Genomic DNA, 14,176 nt, shown 5'->3' on the forward strand with positions numbered 1-14,176 from the left:
AAGACACACACACACACACACACACACACACACACACACACACTATAGTGAAAGAGGACAATTGTCAATGGATTAATGATTAATTATAAATATATATATAATTTTATTTTACTCCACATGAGGAAAAGCAACTTGTATGGTTTTTCTCTCTCTCTTTGATTACTCAGCAATGTGCTTCCATTAGTCATAAGGTTTGAAGGACCCCTGTGTGATATAATAGACTGCCTTATATTTGTTCTCCAGCAGTTGCATTTATATGGTACTTTTTTCTCATCATTAATATTGAGATTGTGGATTGGGACTGTGGCTCGCTAATCTTGTTCGTACACCAGTGTCTAGCATCGATCACAGCAAACAACAGTTGTTTCCAGGTCCTACTTATAGCTCTGACAGTTGTTTTCCAAGAATCCCACCTCTTTTCTCTCCCCTCAGCCAATCAGTTGAGAAGTGCTATCCACTTTGTTAATTTCTCTTAAATGTGTCCCTTCCTTTCTATGTGTCCTGCCTCTGGTCTGTTTCAGGCCCCTCTTATGTCTCTCTAGAAATGACCCACACAGCCCTCTAATTGGCTTCTCTCTAACTCCGAGCTTGCTCTCTCTGGTCAGTTCAGAAGGCTTGTTCTACAACATAGATCTGAGCATGCCACTTCTCTAGTCAGATCTGTGTTTTAAAACGCTCCTTTTGGAAGCAGCACAAGATGGCTGATGAATAAAATCCAAGTTCCTTGGCCTCCTACACTTGTATGGTGTGCACAAAGCTTTTTCCACTTTCCCTTCTACCTGAGGTTTGCCTCATTCCCTCTATGCCAGCCAACCTGAAGCATTGCTTTGTCACCGAACACCCTCTCTACTTTTATAAACCTGTCCATTTGTTTATTCCCAGATCTGAGGCTGTTAACTCAAGTTAAAATTAGATTCCCAGGGCTAAGAGGAGAGTATTGCTCTAAGTACTGTAACTGTATGTCTATAAAGTAGCTATTTTGCAGGGGGTTGTGAAGGTCAGATCTGTGAATTTCTGTACAGTGCTTAAAAGAGTACCTGGAACAAGGAAGTGCCAGTTGAGCATTCTTTTTCTTACTGCGTTGCTAAGGGGCATCTGATGGGTGTTTCCCACATGCCTCCTTTGTGACCTGACCCACTACACTCTGACTCTTCCACTAAGGACTTTGGGCAGATTGCTTCATGTCTCTGGGCCAATTCTACAGCTTTGTGTTGAGGGGAAAAAATCAGACTGAATGATCCCCATGATTCACTTCTGATCTAGAGTTCCTGGATTCTCGAAACATTTCTTTAAACTTTCTAGTAATGAGTAGAATCAGGATTGGCGTGGCATTGTTCTCATTCTCAGTCTTTCAAAACTTAGAAATAAAACAATATGGTAGGGTTTGGGGAACCTGGTAACCCTATATATGAACTATAAGTGATTCCTCCCCACAGCTACCATTGCCATTTAGATCATACATCAAGGAACGTGAGCTACAACTTACAAAGAAGTTTAAGAAGCAACTGGAAAAGAAGACTCAAATGCTGCAGGCTGGTCTCAGAATCCAGCAAGAGAACATGAACATGATGAAGGAGCAGCTTAAGAAGCTGCAGGATTCCAAGTTACAGGTTAGAGACCAGTTCCATGTAAGTGGGAGAAAGGGACACTCTTCAAGGAGTTAAGTCAATTGAGCCTGATAGTAGTGACAACTGCTGCCCCAGGGCAGCAAGGACCTCTGGAGAAATCTTCAGCAGGGACTGAAGGCTTTGCCCCTTTTCCCTAGGCTGCAGGAGCTGAGAAGGGCCCAGCAGGGCTCTGGCAGTGGCAGGTGAGGCTTATATATATATAGCCAGAGCTTCCCGTGGGCTTGCCTGTAGGCAGTCTCCCTCCATGCAGCATGTCTTGTGCCCTAAGAAAAGGTGTGGCCCTGGAATAAGACCTTTGCGATACTTTGTCTTTACAGATGCTGGTAGCCCCAGTCAGCCATCCTGACAATCTTGAGTCCCGGCCTTCGGAGCCACTGTTCAAGAAACAACGCACTGAGGAGATGACAATGAAGGCGCTCCTCCCGGATCTTACTGTGACCAGATATTTCCATAGTTCATGTTCATGTACACCTTTGAAATTTCCTGAGGAGCTTGGGAAGGCTTGCAGTGTCTCCACCCAGGTATGGAAAGTCTGTTTTCACTGTGTCATTGAAAGGAGATTTCATGTTCATGAAAATCTGGGCTTGTCTGGTTCTGCTGAGGGGGGAATGACTACTCAGTTGGATGCAATTCATTTGCCTGAGGAGATAAAAAACATCTTGGCTAACTAGACGTGGTCACATATGCACACATACATGTACACACGTGCTGGATTGCAGCTTCTCACAGGCAGGAGCATGACTGTAGTTAGTCCTCCGCCAAACAAGGAGACAGTCACCCAGACACCTGTGCCCAGAGAGGCAGGACTACTGCTGCCTTCTGCTTTGCGAGAATGGGGAGTGTTCAATCAATTTCCGGCAGGCTCTTGTCAACACTGATGTACTTGGATCTCTTTCCTTTTGATGCAGCAGCATCTGCAGTGTAGCATCATTGGGGGAAAACCAGGCACTGCAAATACACTTGCCAAACCAAGCTGGCTTCTCTGGGCCCCTCTATAATGACTCTGTTACTTTCACGCAGACCCAGCCTCTCGTTCCTCTCGAATTACTCGTTGAGAACAAGCCCTCTGTCTGCTGTAAAGATGAAAACCTTGATGACCAGAAAGATGAAAGGTAAGAAGTGCATGGAATGGTGATAAGGGCTAAGGTCACTGCTATCCCCTTGTGGCTGGACACCATGCCTGAGAACGATGGGCGACTTGCCCACAGGGCACTCAAAGTGCCCTCATCAAAAGCAGCATGCTACCATGCATCTTGCTCTATGGTCACAGGCCCCCCCACCTCTGCATGCACAGTGCATGGCCAAGCATACATTGATGGGACCGAGGAGTCTCCATGACACAGGAGGACTAGATAAGGAAGCCTCCCGTCTAGGGAATTCACATGCACATCTCAAATCCGCTTGGCTTCATCCATCCAAGCTCAGTCTCATGGCACAGGGTATCTACGAGAAGTCTTAAGTGCCCACAGCCAAGTAACTCCCGGCCTCTCAGTTTCCTTCTGCCACTTCGCTGGGATCTGATGATCACAGTAGACCAGGTAAACGGTCTGCCTGGCTTTACTGATCTATATGAAGGAAGTGGGCGTGAAACAGTTGCTAGGTTGCCACTGGATGCCTAAAGAGCCAAGAACACAGAAGGGCTAAGTCCTGTGAGGCAGCTTTCTGCCCATAGCCCAGGACATGAACACAGTTTTGGCTCAGTGATAAAGTCTTTGGTCCCAAATGCCAGAAAGAGAAGGTTCTGCTCAGCAATGAAGGGGCTGCGTAGCACATAGTTGGTGCCTGATAAATATATATATATTTTTTCCTGATAAATATTTTTGAATGAAGGCCAGCTCTCTGAGCAGGCCTGACAAAGCTCCCTGAATTTCCATCTGGGCCTTCCTGTAAGATCAGAGGTGTGTCAGTGCCATGTTTCCCTGTGGCCTAATCAACAACCTGAGGACATTGTTGAAAGCGAAGGTACAGAGTCTGCAATGCGGCTCAGAAGTCTCAATTTATCGCATGAGCAACCCCCAGGCTTAGGGTTGTAGAGAGAACACTGGACTTGGAGTAAGAAGATCGACCTTGCAGCCCCTGTTAGCTGCTAACTTCTTTAGTGACAAATGGCAAGTTACTGGCTGGGGTAGGTGAAGTGACTTGCACAGACCATACAGATCACCATCGTGGCACAACCAGGACAGTCCAAGTAACATGAATAAAACCACTTGAAACAAATGACTGTAATTTACCTCAATTTTTATATCCGCTTTACTTTGGCAAATCAAGTCTTATTCAGGCCAAAGTGAGAGTTTAAAAAAGTAAATCCTGACTTAACCACCAAAAACAAATGTGCCTTAAGCACCTACTGATGAGCCAGACAATGTTTCCTGGGCCGTTGTTTCTAGATCCATGGCACTGTAACATGTATCTTCTCTTCCAGTTTTTGTCCTGAGGACCAGCAGGGGTTCTCCATGAATCCACTGCCACTAGCAAATGACCCAAACGCGGAGACAACTTCTGCCAGCTTGTCTCCCCCTCCTATTGCTTCTGAGTCAAATGGAGTCAAGCTGGAGACCCCGCGGGATTATATCCAAATCTGGGAACAGTCATCGACTTCACCGAATTGCCTCTATCTTAAAGTGAGTAATCGCACATGCAGTGAGCAGGACGAAGCCACCTGGCCACAGGTATAGCAGCCCCTTCTCCTCTGCCCTCCAGCCCAGCTCAGGGGTTATTCACAGAGGCTGGGACCCTTCCCCGTAAGGTGCACACCATAAGTATATGCTCTGTGTATGAAATCCAGACTTCAAAGCTCAAAAAAATTGACGGCAGTTACTCACATGGTGGTAGCACTCACTGCTGAGTAAAAACATTCTCTTTAGCCTTCCATGAAAGAGTGAGCAATCCTCATGGCTATTAAATGCAACCTGACTTAGAAACTTCTAAAAAATATATCACTTGGGAAAAGTGAGTCATGCTATATGCTGAGCCCGTTGCTCCAGCCCAGACCCCTTATGAACTTGTGGATCTTTAGTTCTGCTAGATAATCCAGGGCCTAGTGTGGGTATGTTCCCTCATACTGAAAACAAGCCAAGGGTCCTTCTGTTGAGTATGCTTGGTATACATCCATGGGGTGCCCTGTATTTGGCAAGACATACCCCACCTCGGGGACCATCTGCAGTGGCCATATTTCCAGGGAAGTGGTGGGAGCTGGTCCAGATGGCAGTTACATAGCAGGCTTTGCTCCCAGGTACAGCCCCAGAAGCCCCTTGGGGACCACAGATTCTCAATTTGACAAACACCAGTTACAAAGGGTGTTTTGCTTCTAGCTTTAGAAATCTTAATAGAGCCTAACCTCTTTAAAAAATAAAAATAAAAAAACAACAGCAAGGAAAAAACACTAAGCTAAGGCAAAATGAAGGAGTTTGGATATTTGAAATGGCTAAGGATGTGATTTATTTCACATGCACATCTTGACCAACCGGGCCACCAGCCCTCTAGAAAGTTGATCCGTTAAACGGACTGCCCACTCAAAGAGATCAGATGGTCAGTGGACCCTGTGGTTGGGTTTCCACACCAGACTCTGGTGAGACCCTTCCTCATGCTTGCTCTCAAGGCACTTACCCTCTGGATGGGCTCAGAGAGGCAGAGCTGAGACAAAGCTGAGCACATATGCCAGGGAAGTGGAGAAGGGAGAACGCTGGAAGGGTGTGCAGATGGGAGGACACAGTGGATCAGCCATGGGCAGGATGGTGTGAGAGCTTCCCTATCTACTAGGCTTCAGGAGCTCCCAACATCCTGCCCTCGCTCATCTCCACTGCTCTCTTGGCCCTGCCTCTCCCCAGGTCCCCAGACACCTCCATCTCTCTGCCCATAGCCCAGCCCTGCTCCTTCTGTTTCCTCTGTCTCTTTCTCTACCCTTTTGAGTTCCACTTGTTGAAATCTTGCATCACCTTCAAAATCCAACCCAAAGGGGTCCCCCTTTCTCCAACAGAAAAGACTCCCACAGCACTTTCTTTGTAACCCCGCCTTTATGTTTGCCCCTCCTTCCCCTCCACAGCCCAGAGTGAGTTGTTACCTCTCCTGTCACATGGTTCAAGTAGGCCAGGTAGCCGCCAATCAGGTACAGCATTCAAGTCCCTTAATCCCAGCAGAGTAATGGCAAGGTCCAAGGGTAGGGGTGGGGACGGACCTTCCAGGGCCTTGGCTAGCCATGCCTGGCAGACAAGCTGGGCTGGAGAGGGCCTGACATGGAAACTAGTAGCTTTAAGTATTCAGACAAGTTTGGGGGAGCCCAGGCCTGCTTCTGCTGGTCTTTAAGCCAAGATGCTGTTGGGAGAGAGAAGTGGGGAGGAACCCACTTCCCCCAGCTCCACCTTCTACAAGCACCTTGCAGACTTGGGTTCCAAACAGGAGCTTTTCAATACCTTGCTGACTTGAACTAAGGGGTCCTCCCACTGTTGTAAAACAGGCCCAGGAACTCTAGCGAAGGACTCCACCTTGTTCCCCCTTTTCCTAGCAGGTGCTAGTTCCGGAGCCAGGAGCCGAGGAACCATCAGGTGCACAAGCTGTCCAGGACCCCGCTGAATATTCATCAGAAAATGTCAGCTATTCCTTGTCTGGCGAGCAGCCTGACCTGCACGAGCAGTTCATTCACACCAAGCCTTGAGAGAAGAGGTGGAAACAGGCCAATGAAGCCTGTATGGCCAGGGGACCAAGGTTCAGAGCGTCCCCTGGTATAAGGGTTAGGGGCCCTTACTTATTTTTCTTTCTTGTGAAGTTCTTGTTTGTAATTGTTACTTGAGTGCAACCTGTTTCTCAGAAATTGTGCTGCACAGGCAGCCTGTGATCCCTAGTGTGCTAACATGTGACAGCAGCCAAGCCACGGCAGAAGACCACTGTCACCATATCCACTGCCTAGTGTCATACACACCTGTTCTACCATGGGCAGGCAGGCTGCAGAGTCTGCTCGAGTTCAGATACCCTTTTTCTGCCAAGAAATATTTCCAGCATGGTTTGTAATCTAGTGAGAAGCTGCCTGTCTTAAGAATTCCTAGGTCTTGGCCTTGACCATTAGGCCCTGCGTTCCCCCCCATAGTCTTGTAGGGGAAACCCATAAGAAACAACATTCCAACTCTGAGAAACTTAAATAAGGTCAATAGAGGTACTACAAGGTACCAGTTTTACTGTTAAATAAAAATTGTAAACTTATGACTGACTTTTGCAATCTAGAAATGGCACTGACCCAGCTGACTGGTGCCAGGGTCCTGAGTGAAGGCTTCGTTTCCTGGTGTTGTGCCCCTTGCGCGTGATCTGCTCCCCTCAGCCTCTCATTCCCACCTCAGCTCCCTGCCACACTTACAGAGGCCATGGGCTCCTGCCTTCCCAGGTGGCTGTGTGCCCAGGCCCTTGGTGTAGCTGAAGCTCAGTCATCGGCAGAGAGGGCAGCCACAGACCCACCAGGCCCACAACAGTGGGCCTAGGCGCTAGCCAGTCTGTAGACGGTGCTCATGCCTCGTACCTCCCCTCAGAGGTGAGCATGGATGCTAAAGAACGAGGTGCCCATCCACTTTGCACGCAGGTTCCTTCTCTCCTGCCATGGCCTTCTGGGGGGCAGGTGTACTCCCTGAAGGGAAAGTGATTAAACGATGTGCTCTCTGGTCAAGCACCAAGGAGAGCATCTTCCCAGCTCTCCACACGGGGGGTGGGGAGCGCTAGGATAACTTTACCAGAAGTCATTGTGTACTTTTAATGTCAGTCTTTAGGTAATGAACCATTGCTGGGAGAAGGCAAAGGAAACTTCCAGTCTCCAGTAGCAAGTGAAAAGAAAGGGGTTACATGAGTTCTCACACCCACCAGAGGAGCTTGACATTCCTCAGCCAGCCTGCTCTCTAGCAGGGTGCCATGGACTGAATGTGTTCCCCCCAAATTGATATGTCCGTCGAAGCACTACCCACAGTGTGATGGAATCTGGAGGTGGGGCCTTTGGGAGGTGCTAGGTTTAGATGAGGTCGTGAGGATGGGATTCTCATGATGGGATTCGTGCCCTTATTAGAAGAGACACACAGAACTTGCTCCCTCTCTCACCTTGTGTGCACAAAGAAGAGGTCATGGTAGCACACTGCAAGATGGTGGCCACCTACAAGCTGAAAGAAGAGGTCTCAGAATTAAACCTACCTTGCTGGCACCTTGATCTCCAACTTCCAGCCTGCAGAGCTGTGAGAAATAGAGGTCTGTTGCTGAAGCCCCCCCCATCTATGGTATTTTTTTATGGCAGCTGGAGCTGACCAAGACACAGGGCTGTTTGCTTTCGGGCATATCTCTTCATAGCCATTGAAGGAGCAGCCGAAGGCCCCTCCACTTTTCTGAGTCACTACTTGGCACTCAAAGGTGCATCTCCCATTGAGTTCAGCAGATGTAGGATGTGGCCAACAACCCGGTCTCTGGGGCTGCCCAGCAGAGATGGGAGCAGAGATCAGGGGCATTCCTGATACCCTCTGATTTTCGATAGGCAGAGTTAGAAGTGACTGGCTTCTGGGGTGTGGGCAGGGAATTTGTTGCCTCCTGCACTAGCAGCAGCCTCTCTTGAGAGACCAAGCTGGAAGGTGTTTGCCACCTCCTCTTGGGAGGTCATGGGGCCACTGTACCCCCTCCTGCCAGACAGTATAGGAAGGACTGCATATGTGTGAAAGTGGTGAGAGATTGCAGAGGAGTGAGAGGCACTGCTCCATTGGCATGACCCCTGGCCCAGGCTCAGGGGTCAAAGGCTGCTTGGAGACAGGGCATTAAGGCATGCAGACTCCTTCTGGCTATTCCGACCGTGGGGGCAGCTCAGCTCAGAGGCTTACTGGATGGCATCAGTAGTTCCTATAGCTGGACCTGATGTTGGAGCAGGAAAAGGATTTGAGCCTGCCCTGTTTCTCTCTTTACATGGCAAGGGAGAGATGGTCAGGGAGGCCCCGTTCTGTTTTGGGCAGGTCATTTAAGGTCTCTGGGCTTCTTTTTCTCCATTGGAAATAAAGGAGGGAGGAGGACACAATGCCTTTTCTACTTAGCTCTCAGAGATAAGGCTAACTGGATTGGTAGCACCGAAAAAGCTTTTGGCAAAGGTGCTATAAAAGCGGACTAGGCTGGAGCCATTCCATTGTGATTATTGTTTGAATTCAGGGTGAGCCTGGGCCGAAATTTGTCTGATCTGGTCCAAGTGATGCTGGCTTCAGCACCGCCTGGGTTTCAAACAAGGATCCTGCACTGGGAAGTCTGTGGTCACCTCAGGCGCTGCCTCAATGCGCCGCTCAGCAGCCAGCTCAGCCCTAGAGCCAGGTTGCCACAGGGTCAGGGGGGCCAGCTGTCCAGGCCTGCTTCTTCCCAGGGATCCCCTCAGGGGTAACTGCAAGGACACCCCATCTTAGCATGGGGGGCATTTGGGAATACGGGGGCCAAAGGCCAGAAGCAGTGCTCACACACAGGATCATCCAGTTATGAGTTTGCTTTGTATATTACTGAAGTCAAACCACGGTGAGCGCGTTCTCTGCAGCCTCTCAGGCAGTTCCGGCCCCAGTCCCTGCTCTGAGAAGACTGGGCACAAGACAAAATTTGAAGTCCACAGGTCAACCTGGAAATAGCTATGGCTGGCCCTGTGGTCTGTGCAAAATTGCCAGGAGGCTCTGGGGACACTGCAGCCCATAGCACGTTTCACCAGGGAGCTCTTCAAATGCACGCCGCACCTGGAACTACTCAGGATAAGTGTTTTCTGTCCATCACCCTCCTCCTGGCCCCACACGCAAGCCATCTCTTCTTTACTTTGGGGCTCTTCTCAGGGGTGGGAAATACAACAGAGGGAGATGAGCTGATCTCAGGGAAGAGGTTGGGAGGGAGAATCCAAAGGCAGAGCTGGCCTTGCTCCCGGGACACCACGCCCAGTGCCCCAGCCTTGGCACCTGGCTCTCCTTCCTGGGCAGCCCCTGAGAGGTAGCCATGTTCCACCCCAGTCCTTGGGCATAGTGGCCCACACACTACTCAGTGGTGGGGCATGTGGCTTGGGACACAAGGGCTGCCTGTTGCCAGAGTTTCTGGACCTTGCTGTGTGCCTCTGCTGGGATAGCTGTGGCCTTCCCCCTCACCCAGCTGCCTGGCCCACAGCAGCTTCCCCCTTGAGCGGGAGGTATAGGCACAGGGGCTGGAGGTCTTGTAGACAGAGGGTTCCTGCAGCAAGAACGGGCCCAGACACAGTAGATCCAGAAGCCGCAGGTCCGGGCCTTTTTTCCTTGGCACAGCCACCAGCAGCCCCAAGATTCAAAGCGGGCAGCCCCCAGCAATGCTGTCAGCAATGTGCCCCTTGCCCAGACCATCATCCCCTTACCATTACCCCGCAAGACGATGGTGGCTTGGTGTGGATTTGTTTACCCCTCTAGCATGTCTGGAAAAGCATGGAGTTGCATTTCTCTTTGGGTTGGTGGGCGGAGGAAGTTGGAAGAACACAACAGAGGTGTCCTGGCTGCCAGCTGGCAGAGCTTCCAGACACAGCCACCGTGACCTCCCATCAGCTTATTCCCCCATAGGCAGCACAGTCTCCTCACTGAGCAATTCTCAGTTTGGATGTAATAGAATATTCCATGCATAGGCTTAACAGCTGAATATTCATGTGTTTTCTATGGCATCAACATTTTATAAATGTTACTCTTCCCAGATGCCTGTGATAATAAAGAAAGAGGAGTGTTGTTAAAATTGCCAGCCCCCGCCCATGTCCCTCCTCGATTCCATTCGCAGCAGACAGCACAGCTAATGCCCTCTGCGGTATCTTAACTGTTCCAAAGATTTTGGAGACGCTGAAAGTGAAGGTAGACCTGCAATGTTCTGGGGTGTGAATGTTGTTCACCCCTGCCGTAATCACTGGGAAGGAGAGGTTGAGGGAGAAAAGGTGAAGGGGATAAGGTGGGCTCGGGAGCTCAAGACTGCAGCTTCTCTAACTAAGGTGAGAGGATGGATTCGGTCCCCAAGCCTCAGGAGAGACCACAGCAGATGCCATCACCACCTCTCAAAATGGACTTCAGCAACCTCAATGGAAACTCTCTGGTCACCCCAATAAATTTAATAAAATAAAATTAAAAAAAAAAAAAAAAGAAACTCTCTGGTTTATAGCTAAGACCCAATGAAATGTTCCACAGGGGATATTAAATAATTGGGATGCGTTTCTGTTTTCACGGGCAAGCAACATGATGTTGAATGGTTCTCCATTGGTTATCAGATAAAATCCAAGTTCTTAGCCTGGCTTGCTCTGACCTCCCCCTTCCTCCACGGCTGCATGTCCCTCTTCCTTTCATCCACTCTGCCCTCTCCCTCACTGGACTTTTGGGTTTGACACAAGCCCTGGCCTTTCTGCCCTCTTGGATTTGTCACTTCTGTATACCCGGAATGTCCTTCTATCTGCAGTTCCAACCCTTGCCTATGATGCAAAGCCTCGTGGGGAGGCTCCCCCTTCTCCATGCCTCTCTCCACCACACCGCCTCTCCGTGCCCTACTCAGAGCACCCATGTGTCTGTTCAGCTCCTACCGTACTTGTGGCATCACCATTTTCGAGGGCAAAGCCTGGGGAAGGTCTTGGAGGCCCCCATACCACAATGCCTTGTAGACAGAGCTTTCCCTCTACAGATGTTCTGTGAACATTTTTGTGACTGAAGTCCTTAGAAGTCACCTGGAAAAGTTTTCACAAAGAAAAATAACTGCTTCTACAATAATCAAAACAGCATGGTATTGGCAGAAAAACAGACACATAGACCAATAGAATAGAATTGAGAACCCAGAAATAAAACCACATAAATATGGACAGATAATTTTTGACAAAGAAGCTAAAAACATACAATGGAGGAAAGACAGCCTCTTCAATAAATGGTGCTGGGAGAATTGGATAACCACGTGCAAAAGAATGAAACTGGACTGCTATTTGTCACCATATACCAAAATTAATTCAAAATGGATCAAAGACTTAAGCATAGGACCTGACAAAATAAACTGCATAGAAAAAAACATAGGTACTAAACTTATGGACCTTGGGTTCAAAGAGCATTTTCTGAATTTGACTCCAAAGGCAATGGAAGTAAAAGCTGAAATAAACAAATGGGACTATATGAAACTTAAAAGCTTCTGCACAGCAAAAGAAACCATCGACAAAATAAAGAGGCCACCAACTGAATGGGAGAAGATTTTTGCACAGTACCTCCAATAAGGGGCTAATATCCAAAATATACAAGGAACTCATGCAACTCAACAACGAAAAAACAAACAACCCAATTGAAAAATGGGCAGAGGACCTGAAGAGACACTTCTCCAAAGAGGACATACAAATGGCAAATAGACATATGAAAAAATGCTCAACATCACTAATCATCAGAGAAATGCAAATCAAAACCACAATGAGATATCACCTCACCCCAGTCAGAACGGCTATCATCAACAAGACAAATAGTAACAAGTGTTGGAGAGGCTGTGGAGAAAAAGGAACTCTCATATACTGTTGGTGGGAATGCAGACTGGTGCAGCCATTATGGAAGGCGGTCTGGAGGTTCCTCAAAAAATTACGAAGAGAATTAACATATGACCCAGCAATCCCTCTCTTGGGTATCTACCCAAAAAATCTGAAGACATTTATCCATAAAGACACGTGTGCTCCAATGTTCATTGCAGCTTTGTTTACGGTGGCCAAGACATGGAAAGAACCAAAATGTCCTTCGATAGATGAATGGATAAAGAAGTTGTGGTATATGTACACAATGGAATACTATTCAGTGGTAAGAAAAGATGATATAGGATCATTTGTGATAACATGGATGGATCTTGAGAGTATGATGCTAAGTGAAATAAGTCAGACAGAAAAAGCAGAGAACCATATGATTTCACTGATATGTGGTATATAAACCAAAAACAACAAAAGAACAAGACAAACAAATGAGAAACAAAAACTCATAGACACAGACAATAGTTTAGTGGTTACCAGAGGGTAAGGGGGGAGGGGGTGGGAGATGAGGGTAAACGGGGTCAAACATATGGTGATGGAAGGAGAACTGACTCTGGGTGGTGAACACACAATGGGATTTATAGATGACGTAATACAGAATTATACACCTGAAATCTATGTAACTTTACTAACAATTGTCACCCCAATAAATTAAAAAAGAAAAATAGCTGCTTCAGACAGGATCATCCTGAGGGAAGTCAAGGCCCTCGAGTCTTACTGGGTAACTTCCCAGCAGCTTGGATGGGCCAGGCAGGCCCTGGGGCCAAAAAGTAGCCCATACCCCCAGCCCTGGACCCCAGGAAAGCCTTGCTCCTCCACTCACCCTCTATTTAGCTCAGGTATATGTGTTCTTAAGCTTCTCGACATTAGCCAGTAACTCGGCCCCTCTTCAGGCTTCTTCCTCAGGAAGGGACTCAGAGATGAGGGTGTGCACAGCCTGCTGAAGTGCCCTGCAGTGGGGGTACAGGCCTGGCCCCCGCACTGCCACTTTCCTATGGGACTGTGGGTAGGAGGGCGCTTGGTGGATAAGAGAGCAGGAGGGTATAAGTCAGGGAGCTCAAAGCACCCCGTGTGAGCGGGCAGGGGCCCTGGTGGTAGCTCCACTGAACATCTGCAAATCCCAAAGGTGGGAACACTGCAGGGAGACTGGGAACGAGGGCAGGGAATTGGCAATGACAACTAAATGCCAAGAGTCCTCAAACTCTGGGAACCATGGATGTTTCCTGCCCAGATGCAGGCCCTGACCCTGAAGGTCAAAGGGTAATTAACCACATGGTCACATTGTTGATGAAACAAAACCCACAACCCTGCAGAATCAAAACATGTCAAAGGCATGGAGGCAAAGGTCAACAGACAGGACAGACAAATTGCAGTCCTTAGAATCACACACACAAGTGTTTATGTAATTTGTTTAGAGCTCTACCCTCAGCCGGTGGAGAAGGTAGGGGAGAGAGGGGCTGAAAGTTCAGTGCAATGGGCGTGACTTCAGCCGAGAACTGGGCTCGGGTCTCTGGGTAAGAGCTCGGCTCACGGACAGATTTCCGCCCAGAATCTTGGAGCACGCGTCTTGCTAGGAAAGTTGGCTGCTTGCCAAGAGGGGTTTCTGTGGACAGCAGGGGACCTGGGCAGGAGGTGAGGCCACCCAGTTTAGTGCTGCTCCTTTATCCTTTTCCCCTCACCGGCTTGCAGACAATGCCCACCGGTTACCATACGTGATGTGGTGCCAAGGAGGGCAAGACATTGAACTTCTATTCTCGATTTCTACCCGCTACCTACTTGGGCTGAAACCTTGGGCAAATCACTTGACCTCTCCGTGTCTCTTCTGATTCTCTGGAACAGAGAGGCAAAGATAAGAGGTCTGCTCTAGATGAAGGAACAAATGAAGAAATGAGCGAATAAATGTCAGTCTGTACCCTGCCAGTCTGGCCCCTTTGCCTGCCCCACCCCCACCCCCACAGCTTTAATGGAGACACAGAGGGGGTGTCTGGTCCCTGAGGAGATCGACATACTACAGAGACCACCCGCCTCCTTGTTGCATTCACCTCCCATTCCT

At 48.7% G+C, this 14,176-nt stretch overlaps 1 protein-coding gene across 1 annotated transcript in view; it reads left to right on the forward strand.

The window, feature by feature from the left end:
- The window catches only part of PASD1 (PAS domain containing repressor 1), an 85,245-nt gene extending 78,486 nt beyond the window's left edge, over window positions 1-6,759 (forward strand). Inside the window, exons 13-17 of the mRNA XM_074323419.1 lie at window positions 1,437-1,610; window positions 1,946-2,149; window positions 2,649-2,740; window positions 4,051-4,249; window positions 6,130-6,759. Of these exons, the coding sequence (XP_074179520.1) occupies window positions 1,437-1,610; window positions 1,946-2,149; window positions 2,649-2,740; window positions 4,051-4,249; window positions 6,130-6,279 (819 nt within the window). The 3' untranslated portion in view covers window positions 6,280-6,759. The remainder of the gene's footprint in view (window positions 1-1,436; window positions 1,611-1,945; window positions 2,150-2,648; window positions 2,741-4,050; window positions 4,250-6,129) is intronic.
- Window positions 6,760-14,176: the final 7,417 nt, after the last annotated feature.

Source organism: Rhinolophus sinicus, chromosome X, assembly GCF_036562045.2.
Source record: "Rhinolophus sinicus isolate RSC01 chromosome X, ASM3656204v1, whole genome shotgun sequence".
In the NCBI taxonomy this organism is placed as follows: domain Eukaryota; kingdom Metazoa; phylum Chordata; class Mammalia; order Chiroptera; family Rhinolophidae; genus Rhinolophus; species Rhinolophus sinicus.